At 42.7% G+C, this 24,112-nt stretch overlaps 1 protein-coding gene across 1 annotated transcript; it reads right to left on the reverse strand.

Moving 5' to 3' along the window:
- Positions 1-649: 649 nt before the first annotated feature.
- Positions 650-17,167, reverse strand: MAB21L3 (mab-21 like 3). Its single transcript, XM_083854641.1, has 6 exons — positions 16,510-17,167; positions 12,064-12,204; positions 7,180-7,471; positions 4,650-4,831; positions 3,690-3,884; positions 650-950 (listed from the first exon to the last, which is right to left on the reverse strand). The coding sequence occupies exons 1-6, from the start codon at positions 16,555-16,557 to the stop codon at positions 717-719; spliced, it is 1,092 nt and encodes a 363-aa protein (XP_083710767.1). The 5' UTR covers positions 16,558-17,167; the 3' UTR covers positions 650-716.
- Positions 17,168-24,112: the final 6,945 nt, after the last annotated feature.

The following is a 24,112-nucleotide window of genomic DNA, read 5'->3' on the forward strand; positions in this document are numbered from 1 at the left end:
CCCCTGACTGTACAGCACTAACACAACTGGCAAAGGCAAACATGAAAAAGACATACTTAAAGAATTTGGAAGAAAAATATAAGTGGAGGAGAGAAAAATGAAGAGACAAAACCCACTGTTCCTCTTCTTGCTTCTATTGAGCTCTTCAACACCAGTAGCATGGTTAAATTCCTACTGGATCCTACTGGAGCAGGATCTCACTGAGCTGAATTTCCTCTGAGAAAGCTTCCAGCTTCAGAACACCTCGGGAATGTTCCTCTGCCCCTCTGCAGAGCTGGCCTGTGAGGTAAACAGGCAATTAAACCTGCTGTCCTTGTGAGAAAGGCAATTGCAGCAACAATACAAGTGCTAGGTTACAGAGGCAGCCGAGCGAGACTCCTTTGCACTGCCTTTCAGCTTAGGTGCCACAAGACTGGAGACACAGAACAAGGCAGTTGCCTGCTCTGACTGACACACAAAGTTGGGCTTCACTGGCTGTGGCTTCCAGGCAGGCTGTCACTGTTGAAAGCAAATTAGATCAGCTGGGCATCAAGTGATACCTCCCATCAGTTTTCACCGCCCACCGCTGCCAGCTCGACACTTCTCTTTCGCGCTGCATGTGCCAACTGTCTCACAGAGCCAGCTGCAACATCTACTGGAAGGACACAGAGAGCAACCACAGGTGGGGAGAGGAGCTGGGGGATTGACTCAGGGCTGGGGAGAGACCTTTGCCTGCCTTAGTCCAGGCAGAAAACGGGGTTCTCCAAAAAGACTGCGAGCTTGCTGGCCACCAGGTCCAGGTCACTGGTGTTGGCATATTTGAGCAGATTGGTGTTCTTGAGAAAGTAGTGCTTGAGGAAGTGCTGGCTTACACACTTGTGCAGCTTCTGTACCAGCCTCAGAAAGGCTTCAGGGAAGCAGCGCCAATCCTTGGTGCGTGGGTATTTTTCACACGTCCAGAATAGCACTGTCTGCAAGAAGCAGATGGGAGAGAAGATGTGTTAGAGGTTCTGTCGAGGGCTCACACAGCTTACTAAGGCACTTTGAGTGCTGGTGAATGGCTGACAGCCTTGGAAATCACAGAGACTCACACTGCTACCTCCCTGTGTTAATGTTTCAATGGAGGGATCCCAGCTAAAGTCTGCTCTGGGCACCAGGAAGAGCAGCTCGGAGGTGCCTGGTTAGGATCTCTCCCCAGAAGAGCCACTCTCCCCTGACTGAGCCAGGAGCCCAAGGAAAATGATCTTGCTAAAATAATCTTGGCCTATTTGCCATCCTCCAGCAGGAGCCTCTGTAGAAATGCCAGGCATTTTAGGCCTGTTGTGCAAGGGTAGAAGCCAGAAGATGCAAAGAGGGACAGAGCATAATGAGATTAACATAATTATTTGTTAGCTTCAGCTGTATTTGTGCTGAAGATACACACAAAGATCTGCATCCTAAACAGACTGAGATTCCAAGAAGCTATTGCAGGTGCAAGGCTTGCTCTCTGGTCAAATGCTGCCTGTTTTTTTCTGACATGTGATACTGCATGTCTTATGTTCTATTCATCAAACATTTTTTAATGCAATTTAACATTTGAAAAATACATAGTTAAAATAACAAAATGCATATGATTATTGCTCTTACAGTATTATTTTTACACTGCCCATGCTGCATTTTCTCAGACTTTCCCATGACTGAGAAGAATTTTCTCGGGAAACTTAGACTTACTGTACCAAAAAACCACTCCTGACTGCCTTGGTCAGCCTGAAATAACTTTTTAAAGTACAAAATCACCTATCCTGTGTTCAATAATTCTGCTAAGTCCCTTAGTGTCCTCTGAATCCCAATTTTATTTTTCAAATTTGGCTACCCAAAAAGAGACTCAAAGACATTGTGAGAGTTGGCAGAACCACAGCCTTCAACTGGTCTGTTTCTACAGAGGTAGAATTTCATCTCTAGTTGTACTGCTGACAAATTTCTCCTCAAACAGTTTTTTAAATGTGATTTTTTTTTGTTCATAGCTGCAATAACCACGAACCCTTTTCTTGAATGTCACCAGGGAACAAAGACATAGTGAGGAATTCAAGCTATAACTCTCTGAGAGCTGCTTCTTGAAGATTTGCAGAGCAGCTACCTTCTGACAGACTAAAACTACTTCAGCAGGCAGCAGTTGCAATGAAGTTTCTGGAGGCAAGGAAAACAGTGCTGCTTTTTCAGTCAGGTGCCCAAATAAGTGGTCTATCCCCAGCATTTATGTCCCTAACTGCCAGTTCTCTACCAACAGCACAGAGATGGCTTTCAGAATGTACCTAGATTTTGTTGAAATTCCAGATATCAAACTCCATTCCTATGCAGGTAAGCCAAAGAAGGGCAGTTCTGTGGTCCCCTCTGGCTTTCAGAGCTTCTGGGATGCAGATTTCCTCTGTCACAGAGGGTCTTGTTTAATCCTAATTGTTGGATACCTCTAACAGGGGGAACCTGAGAATGTGAAGCAACTGCCAGTTCAACTGCTGGTTTATTCACTGACTGTTTCTCTCATTTTTCTTTTTATTCCCCTGTTTTTCTTTTTAATGTGAGCAATTTTGAAAAGTTCTTTTGGTCTGGTAAACCAACCCTCTCTTGCCGTAAAATCAAGAAGTACAGTTACAGTAAAGAACTGAAGAGCTTCTAAATAGTTTCTTACTTTGGTCAAGAGTCCATGCAACAGCACTTCTGGCACATCTGCTCCTTGAGCCAGGGAAAAACATTGTTCCTAATGGTTTAAATGGTTTTCCACTTTGTCTTATGTATGATAGTTTTCCTACCATGTTGTTCTTACAGGCACTGAGGAGTTTTGCATTCAGCTAAGCTATAATCAGCCTCATCAATATTTTTTTTACTCCATCTTGACTTAGAATAGTCCCATGACTGTAGCAGCATTTGATGGTCACCAGATTTTTCTTTGGGAGAAATCTTAGCATTGCATCTGGTTTTGGACACCAAAAGATCAGTAACTATTGTAGGAACCTAATGGCTTGAGGCTTCAAGGTGGGAAAAGTACAGCCTCTCCCTGGCAACTACAGGAGGATGGAATCCCAGAAAACAGGATTTTTAATCTATAATGTAACAAATGGCCCATTGGTATCTGCAGCTGTCAGATGTGAGGGCACAGTCATAGCAGAGTCTTCTCTCTCTTCTTCATAGATCTTGTTTGAAGCCATCTTGAACTCTGAAATAGGTGCCGGGAGGATGCCACCACCCTTTTAACTCTTTCTTCTTTTCCTACTCCAGGTGAAACACCACCAGAACTGTAGTTTGCACCTGATCCATTAATAATGCTCACCTAAGACAGTTTTGTTTGGTGCATATCCACAAAGAAAAAAAGCACCATCTTCCACCAAAGAGACAGATGGATATAGATGGCTGGGACAGTCAAGAAGCAGGAAGTTAAGGTGCAAGTACAATCAACAGTACAATGTGAAGTCAAAACAGAGCAGGGACCTTGACTCTATTTATGTTGCTGCAATCACAACATTCCTACAGGCCTTAGTTTCTTATTGACGTTTGGAATACATATTTAGTGAACTCCTTGCCACCATAAAGCAATGAAAAGGTACAAGAGTTTTGACAGTTACCTTAGAGGTTACGTAGATGCTGCACTGATTTACACCATGACATTCTGACATTACTGGATGGAAGCCACTGCAACAGATCCCATGACTGTGCGTTGGTATCAGGGTGATGCCTACCTGAAGGTGATAAGCTGTGATGACAGGCTTATTTCCAGCACACCAGACATCTTCCTTCATCTGCCTCATGACCCTGAAGCACTTCATGCGACAGCCACCATCTTCATCAAGTCCCTCCATGAGGATGTGCTCGGCACGGGAGAAGCACAGCTGCCAGTGATAATTAGAGCGGGCCAGGAGGTCGAAACCCAGCGACTGTGAACAACAGGGGAAGTGTGACAGCACATCAGAGGCAAACTTCTCCCAGCAATGCAGAGAGAGGTTACAAAAGCATGTGTGACATCCCTCGAAGCCTGTTCTAAACAGGGTTAGCAGAGGCAGCGAACATTTGGAGTGCTCCCATTTTAATTCTTAGCTGAATAAACATGCTTTTTGCATTGTTTCCTTATGTGCTGGTATCAGTTACTGCAGGGAGATCCTGTTCTAGATCCATCAGGCACAGTACCAGCAATGCCACTGAAGCAGAGGTGCAGCTCTGCAGGCACTCTGCTGTGGAGCAGGAGGTTGTGCATTAGAGGGGAGCAGGACTGGAAGGTGGATGGGACCTGCAGGAACGTGGCAGCTGGGGCTGAGCTGAAGTGCCAGAATCTAGCCTTGAGTGCTGTAGGGAAAGGTGGGATTGAGTTGGAGGGAAAACTGCAAGACAGCAGCCCATTTGCTGAAGTCTTACATGAGGCAGAGCAAGAATGATGCACATCAAAGCTGTGGGATGCAGCAAGAGAGACACACAATAAAAAGTTAACTCAGATTTTTTTCTATAGAATTCACCACTGTAAGGAGGGGAAAAACAAAATCCAAAATGAAATGACAGAATATTTTGAAACATTGCTTCTCTCTTTAGAGAATACATCATCTAACCCTACTGCCACCATCATGCAGCTCTTCTTTTGGGAAAACGCTGTCAGACAACTGAGAGGTAAATTCCATCCCAGAATTATGGGTGCTTTTTGCACTGTTTACCTTGATGCATTGCACTTTTTCCTGAGAAGGCCAACGCTTAAGGCAACGAGGCCACCGGGCTTTCTCAGGCCAGCAAGTTGGAATCTCCACAGCAGGAACCAGCTCCACCTCAACTTGGGATTCTGATGTCTCCACAGCCACCCGGACCACTGAGCTGAAGCTCTCCAGCACTGTCACTTTACCTGTGAAAGAAGAACAAGAGAAGAAAATATAGATTAAAAGGTCCTTTTCCACAAGCCAAGCAAGAGGCTGTCTAGAACCCTGCAGTTCTAATGGTCTGTCTTAACACTTTCTCTTCAATAACACATGAAGAATAGAAGAAAAATCTAAATCTATAGAGGTCTATCCTGGAGAACGAGAACAGGAAGACGAAAGAACAAAGTTCTTAACTTTACACTCAATTATCCTGCTGTTTTTTGTTTTTTTCTTTGTGGGTCCTCTTAAATCCTAGGATCAGCTTCTTAAAAATAAAGCCAGACAAGTGATGCAACCTAACATTTCTAGTGGTACACTACAAGATCACTGCAAATTGGAGGGACCAGATGAACCACTTCCTATCTAAAGATGTTCTTCTTTCTTCAGAGAACCTGAGATCAGACCCTTGCCAGATCACACTCACTGCCAGTTATTCAGAATGTTTTGTGAGGTTTGTTTGTAAGGTTTGTTTCTGGAGATGCACAGAAGACAATACCAGAATTTATGGTATATTATGCAGAGCAGTCACACAGAAAAGGCTAACAGCTACATCACTGCAAGTCCGGAGTGCTAAGAAGAGTTAATTCCAAGGTGATGTGGAGGAAAGAAGTTTCCTCAGTGTTAAAGAAGAGTGGCTTGTCTCCAGGAACAAGATTGAAGAGTACAGAAAGGAAAGAAAGCTGCAATTAATGGATTTTGTGGGATGTTTCCTATTGGTGCAGTTGAGTTCATGGAAGAAGTTTCTGTCCTGGTCACTCTGGCAGGATCACTGTCCCTTCAGTTCTGCCATCTGAGCCAATTGCATGTTCATCTTCTGACCCACTGAAGTGAAAGTTTGAGCAGATATAACATAAGCAGTTTAATGAGCAGTGTGTTATCCCACCTCATTTTGATTGGCATGGGCTAAGGTGTAATTCATGGGGTAAATTACCTTGCAAAGAGTAGAGTTCATCCCAACCAGAACTTCATAAACCTCAGAAAATCTATGTGCTATTTCCCTGCTGAGCCAAGCCTGGCATTAAAACATGAACTGTTCTGTTCCCAAGCTCTCAACAAGGACCCCTAGCAGTCCAGAAGTGTTAGAGCAACCACTGTGTCAGCTGTAAATATGTTCATGGCATTTCCAAAAGCATTACAATGCTTCTAACTATTTTTCCACTAAGGAAAAGAGAGACGCCTCAAAAACTGATCTTGCTGGTGATGAAATAATTAAAAAACAGGGAAGCAAAATAATCAGTGAAGTTTTCCAGCCATACTGTGGGATGAAGGAATTCCATCCTTCACAGAAACAAACAAAGATGGTAATTGCTTCTCCTGACTTCATCTTAGCTCATCTCCTTCCAGCAGACCTTACAAAAAAGGCATCAGAATCATCAACCCAAACATCACTCTCTGGGGTCCTTGCAAGCACCTTTCCTGCAACACTCAACTTTCACTCAAAAACTTGATGTGACTGCTGCCCAACACAATAACTTTCACAAAAGTAAAGCCTCAGAAGCAAGCCCCTTGCAGCTGGTCTTTCTTGTGAGCCTCAATGGTGAAATTTCATTCCTATCCACATTTCCATTCCTATGATAACAAGTATTTCCTGAAAAAAATGCCATTATCTATCAGAGTTTAAACTTTAACATGTTTGTTTTTTTTTCCTGTGACTCCAATTTAATAGTGCAGACAGATGAGTGGAAATAGCCTCTATTGCTCTGAAATACAGAAGACTCATTAGGCTACTGATGAGTAAAGTCATCCTGGAAACATGCTATGGAAGAGGGACCACAGGATGGCCTGGACACTGGGGAAAAGAGCACTAGTCCAACATTGCTTCAGTAGAAGTCCCTCTACTTAGTTCCCACCATCTCATGCTGGAAAACTGTGGGCAGCTAAGGTTTCCCCAGAGCATTATCTGCCCTATAAATATCTTCAAACACATTCTCCTCAGACTTTCTCATCTTTCTGACATTCTGAATTTTCCTATACTACCTTCCTTGATAATCCAAATTTTCCCATACTACCTTCCTTGATAATCCAAACATATTGCAGGTGCTGTAGTAAAGATTTTTTTCCCCAGACAAATTCCTTAATGTTCTAAAAATCTGGGCTGCCTCTTACTGAACTGTGAGGGTGATGTTGCTAGAGACTCTACCCAAATTCCTAAGAAAGGAGTAACATCTTGGGTACAAGAACTACTGAATTCTATCCTCAATGCAGGTCTGTGCATGTCACTACAATCACTTGAAGGCTTCCTGGTTTTGGAGGGTTTTGTTCAGCCTCTGACCACACCAGCCAAACACTCTGTGTGTGTGATGGTTGCCTTTACACCTGTCCCCACCAAACTCACTGGAGAGGTTACAGGAGACGATCGACTTCTCCACCAGCTCCCGGAACACGATAAGGACTTTGGCTGGAACCAGATCACCTTCGATGTTCACATCGTTTTCGTGCCACTGCTGAAGGGTTTTTGAGAACTGCTCCACCTCCAGCCACTGATGCAATTCCTCAGGGTCTCGCACGGAGGAGAGGAGCTTGGCTCCATTCACGGTGTAGTAGCGCCAGTGCCGTACCTGGCATTCCCTGTAACCCGTCAGGCCACGCAGAGGAACTGTGATGAGGAACTGGCTGGGTGCTAAGACCTAGGAGAGTTCAGAGAGATTGAGAGAGGAGACAAGGGCAGATCCATGAGCTAAAATAAGAAAAACAGGGTTGAGGAAGTACTAGGTAAAAATGGGGGCTTTGAAAAGAAGGAAAAACCATGGTATGATGGGACTAACTGAACAAAGCCAGGACCTGTCTAAGGGTTATCTTGGAGGCATGCAGACTAAAAGGAAATTGTCTTAGAAGGTGTCTGATGTGAAGCTCTTAGAAAATAAGAGCTCATGGGTTGATTTGCCACCATACCTGCCATGCTTTCTGCCTTTTCTTGTTATTTCTACTCTGCAATTGCATGAGATGTAATAACCAGCAGCTTCCAAGGAGCAGGAAGGCATGAGAGAATATGGTTTGAGATCCAGCCAAGGGAAACCCGAATAGTGCTAGTTATTATCTCAGGATTGTTACTTGAGATAAGCCCAGAGTTCAATACTAGTAATAATTGTGGCAGAATGTGCACCTTTCTGATCTCTTTCAAAGTCCACTACAGACATTATTAGCAAAAAAAAGGCTATGGCCCATTAATTTTACAAGTGTTTCACTCTGACCGGCCTTTAAAGAGACAGGGACATAAGGCAAGTGACATCCCTGAGCCTACAGAGGCAGTGTCACTCTCAGAAATAAGTCCAGGTCTTGGCCAGCTGTAATGTATGGGACTGCATCTCCTGATGAGCATGACAGAAACTGTGTAAGGAAGGAGGCAGCAGCCAATGGACAAGGAAGCCTAAAACAGGCTTGCTTGCAAGCCAGTTAATTTACTTCACTTGGGGAACAATCATTTTCCAATAAAACCAGTTCTGAAGTAGTATTTACAAGGAAAGAATAAGGTGACTCAAATACCACAAAACATCATCTGTCTGGCCCAGGGCATAGCCAGACATGTCCAAGTGCTACTTTGGAAGCATCTGGCAGTTTTGGCTCCAGAAAGGGTGTTCAAATTCCTTCAGATTTTTACCATGTTGGCTCAGGAGCTTTTCAAGTCCACTTGCTACCAAGCCTAACTTACAGTGGCATAAGTAAGGTGAAGCTGCTGCATGAGCAGGATGTGAAGTGACAGCCACTGCTGTGAGGTGTTTACACCCATGGTGAATGAAACACGCTTGTCACTCTCCTGTAATAATCCAAAATACCAATCCCGGTAGCCTTCCTCAGCTCAGCTCAGCTCAGCTCAGCTCAGCTCAGCTCAGCTCAGCTCAGCTCAGCTGATTTAAAGTATTACCACAGAGGTGCCAGGGCCCTGAGGGCACTAACAGGCTTTATTGTCCCTAAGCAGCCTTTCTGGGACTTCTACCCACACTTTCTGCTCATGGGTCTGGGAGCCCCATTTCAGGTTAGCCCTGGGCTCCAGTGAGTGGGGGAGTGGCTTGACCTCAGACCTGACTTAACAGCAGACTTTCCTGATGATCCAGACTCTTGGCTGACCCAGCTGCCCTCCTTGTGTCTGTCTCACTCAGGGGCCATAGGGCAGGGGCTGCCTTGCTGCGCTCACCTCCTGTCTCTCTCTCTCTCTCTCTCTGTCACACACACAGAGGGAGCAGCTGGTCTTCTCTGCTCCCTAGCAAGAGATTTGGAAAACAAAAGATGGCCAGCCAGAAGCACAGAAATAGCAAAGAAAACACCAGGAAGCTGCTCTTTTGTTAAATACCATAAAGACAGGAGGACATTGAAAGAATGACATTGCAGATCAAGCTGACCTGCGCACATCAGGTTTGCTGGGGCTGAGAAATCCTGTGGGCAGCTCAGAAACCGAGTAGTAGGCTCCATAAGGAAAAAATACAATGGCTGTCATGCAGTTGCTGCTCCTTTCACTGCCTCAGCCACATTTGTAGGTAAACAACCATTCCCTCCCATACCAAAATGTTGGTTTGTATGCACTGGCACTGAATAGATTGTAAAAGGAGGAGCTCCTCATGTTATGTGAGTGCCTGCAAATGCAAATCACACAGGTCCTCCACCTGGGGCTTACCAGAAACCAACAGAATACAGAAGGCCTTGGAATAGCACTGTAAAGCTGGGCAGTTGGTGTCTTTTTGGCCTAAACAAATCCCAGTCCCACACCTATGCTCTGTCACACAATATCCATGGTCTCACATGCTATGTGCAGGCCATAGGCCCCAGAAAGCCCAGGGTTGAGCAAAGGTCTCCAGTTCTGGGGGGTGTAACTTGTGGCCAGTTCTGTTGTATTAAAATCTTGTCTAGAATATGCTGGGCAAGTTAAATACAATCTCATTTTTGTGAACATGGCCAGGCTGTTCTAGGGAGGCAGAAACATTAGGCTAGAAAGAAAATAATTATGCTTTGAGGAAAAGAAAAAAAAAGCAAATCTCTTGTGCAGGGGACAAAACAGTCATGGAAAGATCAGTTTGGTGGGTGAAGTTGTCTGGAGAAGAGGGTGTGCAAGGAGGAAGCAGGCACAGGGATTGTCAGGCACCAGGAAGGCTTTGTACCTGGATGGATGGGTGGAATGGGCGCTTCCTCCGAAGCATAGCTGACCACTTGGCCAGTAAAGCTGGCTGATCCTGAGAGAAGCAGAAAGGAAGACAAGAAGTATACAGAACAGAGAGAAAGCATGTGCTAGGTCATTCATTCACAGAGCAAAGCTGCAAGCTTCCTTGAATGCTTAGAGTTTGTTAAAGGAAAATCCTCCCATTTCCCCCATCTTGAATAATCACTTGGCAATGCCATTGGGCAGTGCAGTACCAGTGATTGGTCTGGACCTCTTCATTATAACCTTACTGAAGCCTCTACAGCTTTTGCATCAGCCCTGCACAGTTGACAGCTCCAAAAATGGTGGACCACAACAAAAACTAACACTTAGAACTTTTAAAAATTAAATAATCTGTTTTGTTAATGTGAACTTCAATTCAGTTTTTTCATTAAAGCATGACTTTTTGCTGTGTGGGTCACAGGAAAATACTGAATACCTAAAGACTTTCCTTAACTATTGTCCACTCAGCCTTTCATATTTAGAAGGGAGCTTGAGGCTTCTCAACAAACCTAGATCTCTCACCATGTTAAATTGATTCCTTTTAGCCAGAAGCTGGAAGTTCTGAAAAATCACTGTAGATTTAACTGTCAGGAAAAAAATTTTGTGAAATTAAACATGGAATAATGAATACATTGACTTTCCCTGGACACAAGTCTCCTCTATGTTGAAGTAGGTCAGCAACAGTATTAAAGTTTCCAATTTTTGGAAGTAGACAGCCCAAACCAAAATATTTTCTCATCAACCCACTCTTTGCTCCCCCATATGTAGAGGACAGTTAGTCAGGTCCTCCTAGTGTTACTTCCATGGATTTGTAACACTGGTTCCAGTTAAGCATGAACAACAGATCTGCCACTTCTAAGGAAACAGATTTTGAGGATTTCTTTCAAGCAGAATTTGTTCAGATCTGCATACTGTAACACCAAGTTACTGGTCATAATAGATTGCCTTGGTGGTTTGGTTCTGCTTTGCTTTCCAGAGCAACAATTTTACCCTGACCCTGGTCCTGTCAGGCCTCATTAGCCAAGCAGGTTTGCTCCAGCACAAGAGGTGGCTGGCAGAACCAGGATGTGGCACTGTTTTACATCACTGTGGCCATACTTATTGACAAGACCACATGCTCTGGGATACACAAAATTCAAGAAGAGCTGTGAATCTGAATGTCTTTGTCCCCAGAGCAACAGCCACATTTCAGACTGGGTGATTATATTTTGCCTCCACCTCCATACCCTTCCAGCAGCTTCATAGAAAAACTTCTTCCCCTTCAGTCCCTGAGAGCTGAAAAAGTTGCCTCATGCTTTCATGTATTTGCTGTGTTTTGATCTGTAAATGGCTGTGGTTTAGTACCATGGTTGACATTAGTATTTCAACTTGTTCGGTTGAAAAAGATTGTTTTCATCTGATGTTGCCATTGCTGGGGTTGTTTGTTATGTCTTTGCTAGTTACTTTTGTGTAATGAAGTCACAAGAAATAAGTAGCTTTCTTCTGTCACAGCTGGGACAGGGCATTATTATTTTCTGAAGGTCTAAAATGGGGAGGTATTTCACTTCTCCCACTAATAAGCACTTTTTTCCCAATAAAAAAGAACTTACGATCCATGACAAAGAAAAAATATATTTTTCAGAAGGAGCTTTCTAATGTTCATAGCAGAAGAAGGACTTTTAATTTTTTTTTCTTTCTTTCAAGTAAGTTGACAGCTTTTCCACCTGTGAAAAATATGAGTCATAGCTCATGAAGGCATGAGCATTTTTTTCTTACGTTACTGCTGCATAAGTTTTTCTTTCTGTCTCCCAAAGAGCTTTGGCTTCTGCTTGTGGGTTGACAGCTCTGGCAAAAGATGCTCTTTGTAAACACAGCAGCTGTAAGAAGAGGCTCTGCCTGATTTACCCATCTCTTTTTGATACTCCTCTGGCTGTGAGGTGTCATGAGTGAGTGCCAATGACCCAGTCACTAGAACTCCACAGTGAAGTGTCAGCAGAGTCTGTGGTGTTTGGGTGAGGTACCTGCCCATACAAACACTTACGTAACAGAGAAATCACTTTCTGGTTGCCCACAGGCTGCCAGAGAGTGCATTAGAGCTCTTGTTCATACCTTAATGTTCTCATTGTGAATGCCAGAGTTGGAGATAGCCTGGAATCGCACGGCCTTGTAGCTGATTTCTGCAGTCAGCTGCTGGATGATTTTCTGCACCTCCTCCACTGCTTTGGAAACCAGGTAATGCCGCCGTTCCACCTGTCAGTTCCAGGAAGGACACTTCATGTCACAGGTAATTGCAGTCTTTGTCTCCAGTGGGAAGCAGACAAATCAGCTTAAAGCATCCCGAAACATTTGTGCCTGTGCTGCACTGGGAATAAAAATTGTTCCCTGTGTATTGCAACCAATTTACCATGAGACAGAACTGTGAACACCACAGGGTCAATATTCAAGGCTATTGAGCATTAATTGATATTTCCATGCCAACACCACTGGATGGAAGGAAAGGAGTTCATTACACGGATAAATTTGTCATCAACTACAGCTACAGTCTCAATTCTTTATCCATTTGATGTAGAATACCAGCTACTCCCCTGAAAACAGTAGCCATTCTCAAAGCCAGGATATGTTTCATTCCAAGAACTGACAGGACATCAAGAGTTACAGATCTGTCCATTAGTCAGATGGTAGATTTATGTGGCATCATTTAGATGCCTACCTTATACACTGAAAGTGTCCACTGTCCTTATGGTTGAAGTACAGATGAGACTCTACTCCTAGATAGTGTGAAAGCATCTTTCCAAAGCTGGTCCCATTGGGAACTGGGTGTTTGTGTGACTTAAAGGGTAGTTCTTCAGTTCAAGAAGTAGTAGCATAATGAATTATTGAAAATTATTTCAGCAAAATGTCTGAATCTTGGAAAGACTGAGGTGAGGGGTGGACAACTCAGAAAAATAAAAGATGAACCTTCACTTATGACTGAAAATGAAGGGAGCACAGGGGACTATCACAATCTGAACAAGAAGATTCAACAGAAGGAACATAAAGGAACCATGTTGGTGAAGGGCATTTAATATTTTCCAAGTATCCTTACACATTTACCAAAGTGAGGAGATTCGCCCACTGTTAATTATTTATTGCTTACTATTCAGCTACTTATAATTACTTATAGTAACTTAATTTGTTCATGACTTATACTACCAGAATTACTTATGAAGAGTGAAATATTAAGACTGTTTACTGTTCTTTCTTTGGTCCAATGCTTCATCTCATTTGGTTGTAGCTTTTTTCCTCACAACTTTCTATTAAATCTTATTGTTTGCGGGCAAGGAAAAAAATCAGAAACAGAGTTCGTCACTTGGCTAAAGTGAATGATAAAGCATAATTGCCACAGTCAAACCTAATTGCCACAGTCTTTTGTTGTTATCAAAGACCAAAAGGAAACAAAAGCATAAGTTAAAAATAAGTTAAGTACTGTGAGGATGGTGAGGCCCTGGCACTGGCTGCCCAGAGAAGCTGTAGATACCCCATCCCTGGAAGTGGTCAAGGCCAGGCTGGAGGGGGCTTTGAGCGCAGGTCTAGTGGAAGGTGCCACAGTCCAAGGCAGGGAAATTGCACTATATGATTTTTAAAGTGCTTTCTGACCCAAACCAACCTCTGGCTTTCTAAAACTCCTGTGTCCTATTTACTCAGCATCTTCTTCAGCATCTAAACAATGCTCCTTTTTCTTTTAAAAGAAGTATCACTGACAAGTACTTCTTTAAAAGTCTTTTTGGATATTTTTGTGTTGAATGTTGAACTATCAGCCAAACACACTCAAGTGTGTTGAAATGTGTCCCCAGGTCCTGGAAGGGGACAAATAGTTTCACTTCTTCACAACAAGGGACCATTAAATGGACTAAAGTGGACAGTGCTTGCCTCATATCCATTAACCAATGAATAAAGCAATTGACTAATACTGAACTTGAAGATCAGCAGAGTTTGAATATTTTCCTCCCTCAGACAACAAAGTTAATAGTACTTTTACTAAGTCTGAATAGCAATTGGAAGTGGGAAATATGTCAGACAGCAGCACCAAATTCCCTTCACTGGGCTCTCATTCACCCTGGACACCCTGTTTCTTTGCTATCTTAACACCACATTGTCCTTTATGTTTATATAATGCCCTTTAATTTCCCTGGTAATTCACCCTCCTCCTCATTCCAATTCATCCTTTTCTCTAAGAGCAGTTTTAGCTACTTACATCTACTTTAAAAAAAATCCCACACTGAGAGATTTTACTCCATGTTCATTTTCACCACCTCCTCTCAGCTTTCATTTATGGCACTTCTCCATCTGTATCTATACTGTATCTATTTTCTCCACCTTATTTTTGTTCATCGAGAACAACTCCTTAGAACAGTCCAATAAGCTTGTCTTGCTCAACAAGATACCTAATGGTTTCTCCAGCAAGCGAATGGTGAGCAGCAGAGAAAGTTGTCCATCTGTAAGAGCTTTTAGACAAAAAAATGGACTTTTAAAAACTGAAAAGTATAAAAAAGTATACAATCTCACAGTGGGTCAGCTCAACAGAGACCCAGAGTGCCCTCTGTATGCATTGCCCATGCTCTGTTCTCTCTAAGGAGCACCTGCTGGAAACATTTTTTGCCACCTCCAGTATCCAGGGAGAATCCATTCAACCCAGCCTGGCCTCATTTAATTCTGCCTTCATCACCTACTGGCTAGGCTACAGCAGTTGTTATGAATTCTTTATAAGAGTACACATTCAAAAAAACAGTTGAGGGAGTACCACTAAACATCTCTTTCAATGTGTACTCCTCATCACTGGAGCAGGGATAAAAAAACAATGGGCATGTGACTGACAGAGTGTGCTCACTATAATTAGCTAACCATAATTAGCTCCCTAATCATCCTGTTGGAAGATACAACCTTCCTACAGAAGGGAGGGCAAAAAATCAGGAAACAGAATGTGAGTCTGAAGAGCCAAAGCATTTATCTCAGATACTTCTAGTACCAGCACAGACAAACTGGGAGAAGAGATATCATAAGGCCTTTGCTGGACAGTCACTTCAGGAACCAACTGGCATTCCCCTTACCAAGTCTTAACTTGGGGAATTGTGCCAAAACAAATGCACAAAACCTGAATAACAAGGTTGATTAAGGTATCTTAAGGGGGAAGGAAGCAAGATTGGGATTTATTAGGAACTGTTAAGAACATATGGGTTTTCTCTTATTTAGCCAGCATCCTAATTTTTCCTTTGATGAGTGGCTTAAGGATGAAATCTCTGGTATTATAGAGATTCATTGCACCAGGTGATTGACCTATTTCCAAAAACAGGCAGCATTTGACAAGCTTAAATGCCTGAAGGTTAGGCAGCATCTCTTGGACATCTCTCAGGAGCAGGCAGAAACTAAGAATCCATCAGAGCTGGAGGGCTGCTAGAAAACACACTTTCAGTATAACCTAAAATACTGGCAACTATGAGCCTCACTTCACTACAGTCTGCTTCTGTTCCTTGTACTTATGGCTGTCATATGAGCATCTTCCTGTGCATGGCTTCCCTCTGTTCCCTCCTTTGTAGCTCTGCTTTTTAAATCTTCAGAGAAAGCATTCACTGTTATAGCTCACTGAACAGATTCTCATGGAATGATTTTCCTGTGCACAACACTGCATGCCTGAAGAAGGTATATTTCTGCGAGAACTTTCATACTTGCCACCAAAACATTTCCATAGAGAAAACAAATAGAGAAGGGGCTTTCTTACCAGCACCTTCATTGTACTAGAATATGTCATCCTTTACAGAAAATAAAACCTCACATTTTCTGATTTTGAAATTATTTGTCACTTTGGTATCTTGCATTTTGTTGGGTAAAGTAGACTATAAAGCAGGATCTTGCTAAGTACTGCCATGAAACATGTCAGCTTTAAAAAATGTTATGGCTCACTTAGAGCTTTTATTAAACAGTATTGTTTCACAGAGGATTTTATTCTGTTTTATTTCATTTCATAATGAGGGAAAAATTGAGTGCTGGAATATCTTGTAACATAGAAAATGAGATTCCAGTCTGCATGTGCTAATGAGACATGTTATTTTAATCATGGTATATAGAGAAATATCCTAAGCTGAGGTGACAGACTGATGACTGAATTCTGACAATATTGGTCTGTCTCTGCAGTTCCTACATCTTTCTTAGAGGCAATGCCTGGTGTTGGTCTTGTTTTGGTCAAGCCAAGACCACCAGACAGAGAGATAGGCAAGAACGTTTCCTTAGATTTAAATGCTGGCAATTACAGCTAGTGTCACATCTGGAATTCCAGATCAGGAACAAAATTCAGGATACCCAGGAGAAGAGGACAAGCACCTTGAAAAATTAGGCTACCAGCAGATAAGATTCTGCAACAGAAACCTAGAAATCTCATTAGAAATACAGTTCTCATGAAACTTCACCCAATCTTGTCTCAGAAATGAAGACAGCAGGCGAGCAACTAACTGTCAAATTTGGCACCCTTCAGAATCAACACCTACTGTGGGAGACAGAAAATCTGGTCAGATAAAGTCTTACCTTGCTCTGGATGTAGATTTCTACTTCTTCATCTGTGAATGGTTTCATGGCAAGATGGTCTTCGCTGCTCTTTAAAGTGTGAATTCACTCTTCTCTCCTTCACCTGCCTCTGGAAGTAGAGGAACATTCAGAGAGAGCTGCTCAGAGCCTTCTTGCCCTGTGAAGCTCAGGTCACCTAATACCTCTGTGGATGAATAAGAGGAGAGAGAAGCAAAGAAGTATGCCTATTTCTAATAATTTCCTTTTTCTGGTCTGAGCTACAATGGTGACAACCAGCTCATTCAGAAAACTAGCTCCAAATATTATTCCCTAAGTTCAATTGCTATTATTCATCTTACTACTTTTAAATGGTGGATCTTGCATGCAGGCATACACAAAAATATCCCAGGAACTGCTCTGTCTCAGGGCAGATCTGGAAGTGTTTTTCAGATTGCAGTGCAGCTTCAGTACATTCATGCACAGCATTATTACTCTGCATGCCACTAGTACATCCCTGCCTCGCTAGACCGTCACTACACAATTCTTAAATGCTCTCAGTTATTCCTTGTTGACTAATCCACTCTCTTTCCATCTGAAAAAGCATGGGTATTTTTACACTCAGATCTTTCACTGGGGTTGCAGTCTGCAGCCCCTGCTCCCCTCTCCTCCCCTCTCCTTATATCTCCTCTCTCTCTCCAGCTGTATTGACAGTAAATACTGTGCAGGCTGTCCCCTCCTGTAGCTTGCTTTGCTTTCTTTACAGTAAACAGACAGAACGCTGCCTCTCGTTTTCTGCCAGCAGCTCAGCTAACAACCCCATATGGATGATTCAGAGGCAAAACCAATTGATCAGGCCTCATTGATCCAGTGAAGCTTGGTGGCTTTTAGAAAGAAGGGTACATTAGCACATGGAAGGGAGTGACAGAGTACAGAGATAAGATCCCACGCTGCTAAGCATTCCTTATTAAGGAAGGCGCACTCCGCTTTTGAGTAAAATCACTATTTCCCCCCGGAAAATGAACTTTGACATCCCTTGACCCATTTACTGCCTCTACAGCAGCTGGCAAAAAGGCAGCACTTGGCTGGGCACTGGGTGCTACCTAGGACAGGCACTGTTGTTGCTTGTTATCCTTCATTATGTCCTTCATTAAATCACATACTAAGTGCATTTATTTAAGTAATTAATTGGAGCACAAATACCTGCAGGACATCTGCTTCCCCAGCACCTACAAAGCAAACTTTTCTCTGCCAAACAGCTGCCATTGTCTTTTTGCTGAGGGACTTGAGGACTCCTTCACAAAGACATGTTGGCATTTACTTCCCAAACCAGCTTCCACTAGAATTGGGCACTGAAAAAGATTTTCTTGGTTCCCCAGTGTTTAGGGACTCATACCACATTCTTTCTCACTTCAAGACTTACTGGCTATCTTTCCTCTGAGGGGCCAGCAGTTTATGTGAGCTCTGCTAAGGAAGCCAGATAAAAGGCAGGGTCTGAAAGAAGGCAAATGGAACAATAGCTTGGAATGGAACTTGTAGGGGGGCAGGTGGGATGGGATTATATCCAGGCAGAGTGTACAAAAGAATTAGCCTTTTAAATGGTCAGATTCCATTAAAAGCATGCCCCTAAAACATCAAGTCCCTTGTGCTCCCTCAGACAGTCAGCTGCACACACAGTAGACAACTTCCTTAACACTCTTGACACCACCACACATTACTTTAATACTCAGAACCTCAGACATGTATTATGAAGCAAGGAGAGATTAAGAGTCTCATTCTTGCACCTAAGGTCTCTCCTCATGACAGCTGTCCAGAGACATGGTGCTGGCAGAGAGATGAAGTGTTTTTGGTTGTTTTGCTTTTATACACTAGCATACCTTATGCTCATAATCCTTATTATTATAATCCATCCATTTTTCCATCCAATTCATTAGCACATATTATGCTACTTATGGGATTGGAAGAGTGCTATTTGGCTGACAGTAAATACTACAACTGATAAAGGCCTTTACACCACTAGCAAAATATAGATTAGAGTGGTATGGGAGGCAGCAGCCAGTCTTGAGCTCACAAAAACTTGTGTTTGTCACATGAGGACTACATAGCACAGAACACAGCAGAAAAGCAGACAGATAATGGCCATGTGTGGAGAGGGAATGTTACTGTGGGAAAAACCTGCATTGAAAGGAAAGGGTAAAGATAAGGGCAGTACAGAAATCAGAACATCTGCGTAGATAAGAGGATGTAGACACAAAGTGGGAAGAATCCAGGTTTCTCCAGTGAGGTCTACTGAGCTGATGTAGTGTTATTGCAGAGAAACCTCCATCAGATGGTCCTTTTCAGGAACCTCCTACCATGACAGTGCTTGTATAAAGTAAGACTAAGGTGGAGAAAATCTGAGATGGATCCAAGCTCCAAAGGCTGATTAACACAATCTCCTGAGAAAATACTTCCTCTAAACCTACAACAACTTAATTCCCCAGGCACATCAGCAAGAGGGAGTGAAGAATGGCTATTTATTTTTCCTTACTCTTCACGAAGGACAGAAGGAAAGAAAGGCATCAAAAGGATGAAGCCAGGCTCTTCTCAGTGGTTTCAAGCATCAGGATAAGAGAGAATGGGCAGAAATTGATGCACAGGAAGTTCCACCTGAATATGAGAAAGAACTTCTTGAATGTGGGGCTGATCGAGCATTGGAACGGGTTGCCCTGAGAGGTTGTGGAGTCTCCCTCACTGGAAACATTCCACAACTGTCTGTATGCGATCCTGTGCCATGTGCTCTGGGATGACCCTGCTTGAGCAGGGAGGTTGGACCAGATGACCCATTCTTTTGTGAAAAGCTCACAACAGCTCCAGAAAAAAAGCACTCTGCTGAAGCCAGGCAACCATGTGAAGATAAAACCACAAAAGGTCTCTTCAGTTCTAGTTAGCTCACAATCCATCAGATATCATGGACATAAGCACTGTTGAGAGCTTTTGAACTTGATTAATTTGGCAAGTTAAACTCCCAAGTATATTTGTTTCTAAGCAGATTCCCATCCACACTGAGAATGGCTATCTTTTTGACACCTCTGAATCCCTTTCTTTTTAGTGATTGTTACAAGAGTGCCTTAAAGCCCCCGTTGGGGTCTGGGCATATTTTTGAGAAACAGTTTCTCCAGACAGTTCTTGCTGAAGCACTGCAACCATTCTTTCCTCTTTGATGGTGTTCCTGAGAAGGTTTTCAGCATCACATACTTAATTAGCCAACCACAGACACCCAAATTCTGCTTGATGAGCATCCATTGATTTACACAGTTACTTTCAAGCATTTTCAAGCCACACTTCAATACTTTGGTCTTCTCAAGTCTCAGTTCCCTGCCTGCTGATCTGCATAAGTTCATATGAAATGACTCAGCTATATTACATCACGCCATTTATATTATTTCAGTTCCCACTTCATAGTACCTTGTCATGGAGTTCAGATTGTGGCTAATTTCCTTTGTACCTGCATCTCCATTTACATATCAGTAACTCTTTGGAGAGGATTTAGAATTTTCCTAGTATCTGCAAAAACACTGAATCTGTGGTATATAATTTTCATTCATGCTGTTGGCAATATGCAGGATTGAATATGATTTTGGATCTGTGAAACCCTTGTAAAAGTATTCTGCGAATATATGCCTTGAATGGTATTAGATTGGCTCTTGTATCTTTTAAAGATGCCAATTACTGATGCTTTCCATGCTTGCTTGGCTTTCCTTTCTTCACTCTTCAGTTTCACAGATATGACAAAGACATTTCAAACCTACAATCAAAAGTAATCTGAACTGTGAACTGCACAACAATAAAGAAATCACCAACATCTTGTAAATAAGAGCAGTAGTATTAACTGCACAGGGTTGTCCAATATTGTGCCTTTTTCTGTTGGGCAACTATTTAGAAAAACTATTCATACGGAACAGTGAGCATGTATTAAAAAGCCTCTGCTAAATCACACAAATGAGTCAGTCCAATGTACCACTTGTGACTCACAGATGATCTGCAGTGGCAACAAATAAGCCTCGTTGAAGATGCTGCCTTCCAGATGAAATACAACTCTGAATTTCTAGTTGCTAATGATGACCCATCTCTTCTTGCTCTAATTACCGGAGGCATTAAGTCTGTTGCATTAGCTGAAGCATGTACTTGGGTCAAGACAGACTACTAAACCAAATGATCCCAACAGATTTAATAATCTCTGACAGTTCTCTTGCCTTCTTAAACTGTTGTCCCATTTCTCCCCATTAGTGGATTAAGTGACTGTGCAAAATGAGTAATTGTAGCTTGAATCCCCTATAACATTTATGCTTTGACAGTCGTTAGTACTGTTCAGCCTCCATTCAGAGGATAGCAGCATAACATAATCAGGCTTTTTGGGGGCAAAAGTTCTGGGAATTTACTTGGGTTTTTTTCCACTTTGTCTTTTAACAAGTTGATATGAGCAAAGGGGATACTTCAATGACAAAAGCCTGGGATGGACTACAGGGAAAAGAAAGTCCTGCTAATTCACTGTGACAGCACCAGAATCACATATGGGTGCCAAATTGAAATGCTTCTCCACTCATTCCCTCCTGTTACCAATCAATACTTGGCAGGCTCAGAAATGCTCCGAATGCCTATGCTGCTTGTTTTCACTGCCACACGTTCTCACATTAGCCTTGGGCCTGCACTTCATATCATGCAAGTTAAAGGTTTATATCCTTTCCAAACTAAGCACAGCACTGGATCAGGTCCAGTGGTTTATAAAACCACTGGTATCTTTTTTCCATTCGTGGTCATACTAGACACGTCAGAAAAAGGCAGATAGCTTTTGTTAGAAATGAGCTCTCTTAACCTGGGAAGAGTTTTGAAACCCAAACTTATTTACAATCTGAATCTTTTCAGTCTGCAGTGCAGTATTTCCAAAGCAAGTGATCACTCCAGGATCACCAGCTGAGGATGAGGGAAATTCTGAAAAAGGCTGAGATTATAATGCTGCTACCCACCACCAACCAGCCTCAACTAGGAAATTCATCAAAATCCAGTCCATTTTGCAGCTGCTGTTAAGCATCAAGCCACTGGGCAGCAAACATAAATCATACAGCAGTGCTTCCAGTATTGCCAACATCACTGGGACCCAGTGTGGTGATGTGTTCAGGGCCTGGAAATTTCCACATTTAAAATGGTCAGCTCAGAAGATGGCAGGAGAGGCAGGAAGCGGGGAGTCCTGCCTACATCCGTTATGAGGCTTCCAGGAGACTTTCCTGAGATGTTGGGCAGGAAAACTGGCATTTTGAGTTCTGAATCCATGTACTGTCCTCTCAAAGTTCACTGAAATAGTGTGAGTTCAGTGCATCATAGTTTAAACATAAAATTTGCAGACCATTTCCAAGCACTTCTAAGGATATTTTTCCTCGTTTTATCCATCACTAAACTACAACTACTGTTTCTACTGTTTCAGTCAGGATGTCCCACCATCTTGAAAATCTACCTGCAGCCAACATCCACAAAAATGAGAGCCTTCCAGCACTTTTATTTATATGCCTTGGTAAATAGCCTGCATGCCAAAAAGGAAATACTTGATACCACTGATTTAAACACATGGTTAGAAAAACAGCATCTGGAAAAAACGCTTTTGGCAGAGCACAGTGCAACTGGGAAAGCTTTTAGCACTGGAAGTCTTTTCAGGTGAGAAAAAGCTGCCTCACTTTTGATCTCAGCACAGGTTTGTTGGTACTTTTCAGTTGTCAAGAAAAGGACTTTAAATCTAGAGGCACAGTAACTTGGGACAGACAGATCAAGCCCAAGATTTAAAAGAGCCAAATCAAGAAGTATGCCTGCAATGATGCTCTGTCAACAAGAGGGGCTGAATGAGACTTGATCACTGCATTTCCAGGAGCTGGTATTTTTTTCATGACTGCTCTCAGAGCACAATGTTAGCTTGTATTATTTTTACACTTTGCTGTTGTGTCCAAATTGACCCAATTCAGAACTTATTGCTTGAGTCCACGGCAGTTTGAAGCAAATTGAGTAAATTACCAGTGCTAAGTGAGAATAGTCACTCCAACACAAATTCACTTGGGAGAGAGAAGACTCAGACTGGCATCCCTGTTTATGTGCTTCATCCAGTCACTGACTAATAAAAAATGTGCAAGAGTTCACTGGAGCCAGAGCTAGAAACTAGGTCTTATATATCACAGGCCAATAACAGTTACATACCCTTAACATCTATTGCCTTCTCTTGATCAAAATACAAGTACTGCAGAACAAACAGGTCAGCTTAAGCAAGGAAACTGAGAAGGGTCCCCAGCCCCAAAAAAGCCTGGGCCCCAGGAGCTGTTTTAGACTGCTGGAAGAAATAATTGTGCAGGAGGAGAGTGAGATTAAAAAAAAAGCTAAACCAAACAAACAAAACAACAAAAAAATCCCAACAACAACAACAAAAAGAAGCAAAAAACCCCCATCCCCTCCCACCCAAAACAAACAAAAATCCACAAAAAGCCCCCAACAGAGTGAAGACAGCTGACAACCACATTCTGTCTGAACTACATGAAAAGCAGATGTGGTTTTGTATGATCTTGGTTAGCAGTATTGTCAATCTAGTATAAAAGCTGTCTGATCAAACTCCTCAGCTTCCCACCCTATGCACAAAGGTCAGAGACACCAAACTTCCCAGGTGATCCCTTAGAATATATCAACGTGGACACTGTGTTGTGTCCTGGGGCTAACATGGCACTGCAGAGAGGTTGGAAAGGAGAAGCTGAAGAAGCAATCAGGATTAAAGGAAGATTTTCCCAATACACCTGTAGAAGTGCCCCAAGAAAGCACAGGGGAAGGCCCAGACAACTACATGCTTTGTGTGGCAAGAAAGCAGGGGAGGAGAGTCACTATGACTCTGCAATGCATGGGCCCAGAGGGAAACAACTGCCATGAGGGAACAATTACTGTACAACGAGAGCACTAGCAGAAGTGAGAAATAATTTGCTTTTTATTAGAAGTATGATGTGTGTACCACAAAGCAGACCAAGATAATCAGCAAACTAGTGAGAACAAGCTTTGTGAGAATCTCTAAAAAGGCTTCAGTTAAGTCTTTTCAGAGAATTTCTAGACAGGTCAGATAATGACCTGCATAGCTACACACTCCAGCTTCAGTCACTGGAAGATGAGCTAACAGCCTCCAGTCCAAGTCTGGCTAATAAATATGCTACCCTTTTAGTCTACAACTTCTGAAAATTTGTCATCCTCAAGAGCAGGCAGCAGGAGAAAGAAATAAAGCAAGCAATTTCATTCTTAAGCACTTCCTCCTTCATCTCATAAAACTATACAGCGTTGAGCCAATTCCCATAATCAGCTGCCCAGCCCTTTCCATTTTATTGGCTGTTTTGTGCAGTCAGAGCCAAACTGCCAAAGGGAGAGGGTCAATCGTTTGTGCTGCATCTGCTCCAGGCAGTGACCGGCCACGGGACACATATCCAGGGCTAGAACTAGTTAAATGCAGATTAAGGCCACTGAAAATGGGAGTGGGGGAGGAGAAACAATAGTGGAATAAAACCACTGGGAATATGCACAGCAAGTTGCTTGGCCAAGCTAGTGCATGAGGGAGCATCTCTCTGCTCCTTGGGTTTTC

Source organism: Zosterops lateralis (genome assembly GCF_965231275.1).
Source record: "Zosterops lateralis genome assembly, chromosome: 2".
In the NCBI taxonomy this organism is placed as follows: domain Eukaryota; kingdom Metazoa; phylum Chordata; class Aves; order Passeriformes; family Zosteropidae; genus Zosterops; species Zosterops lateralis.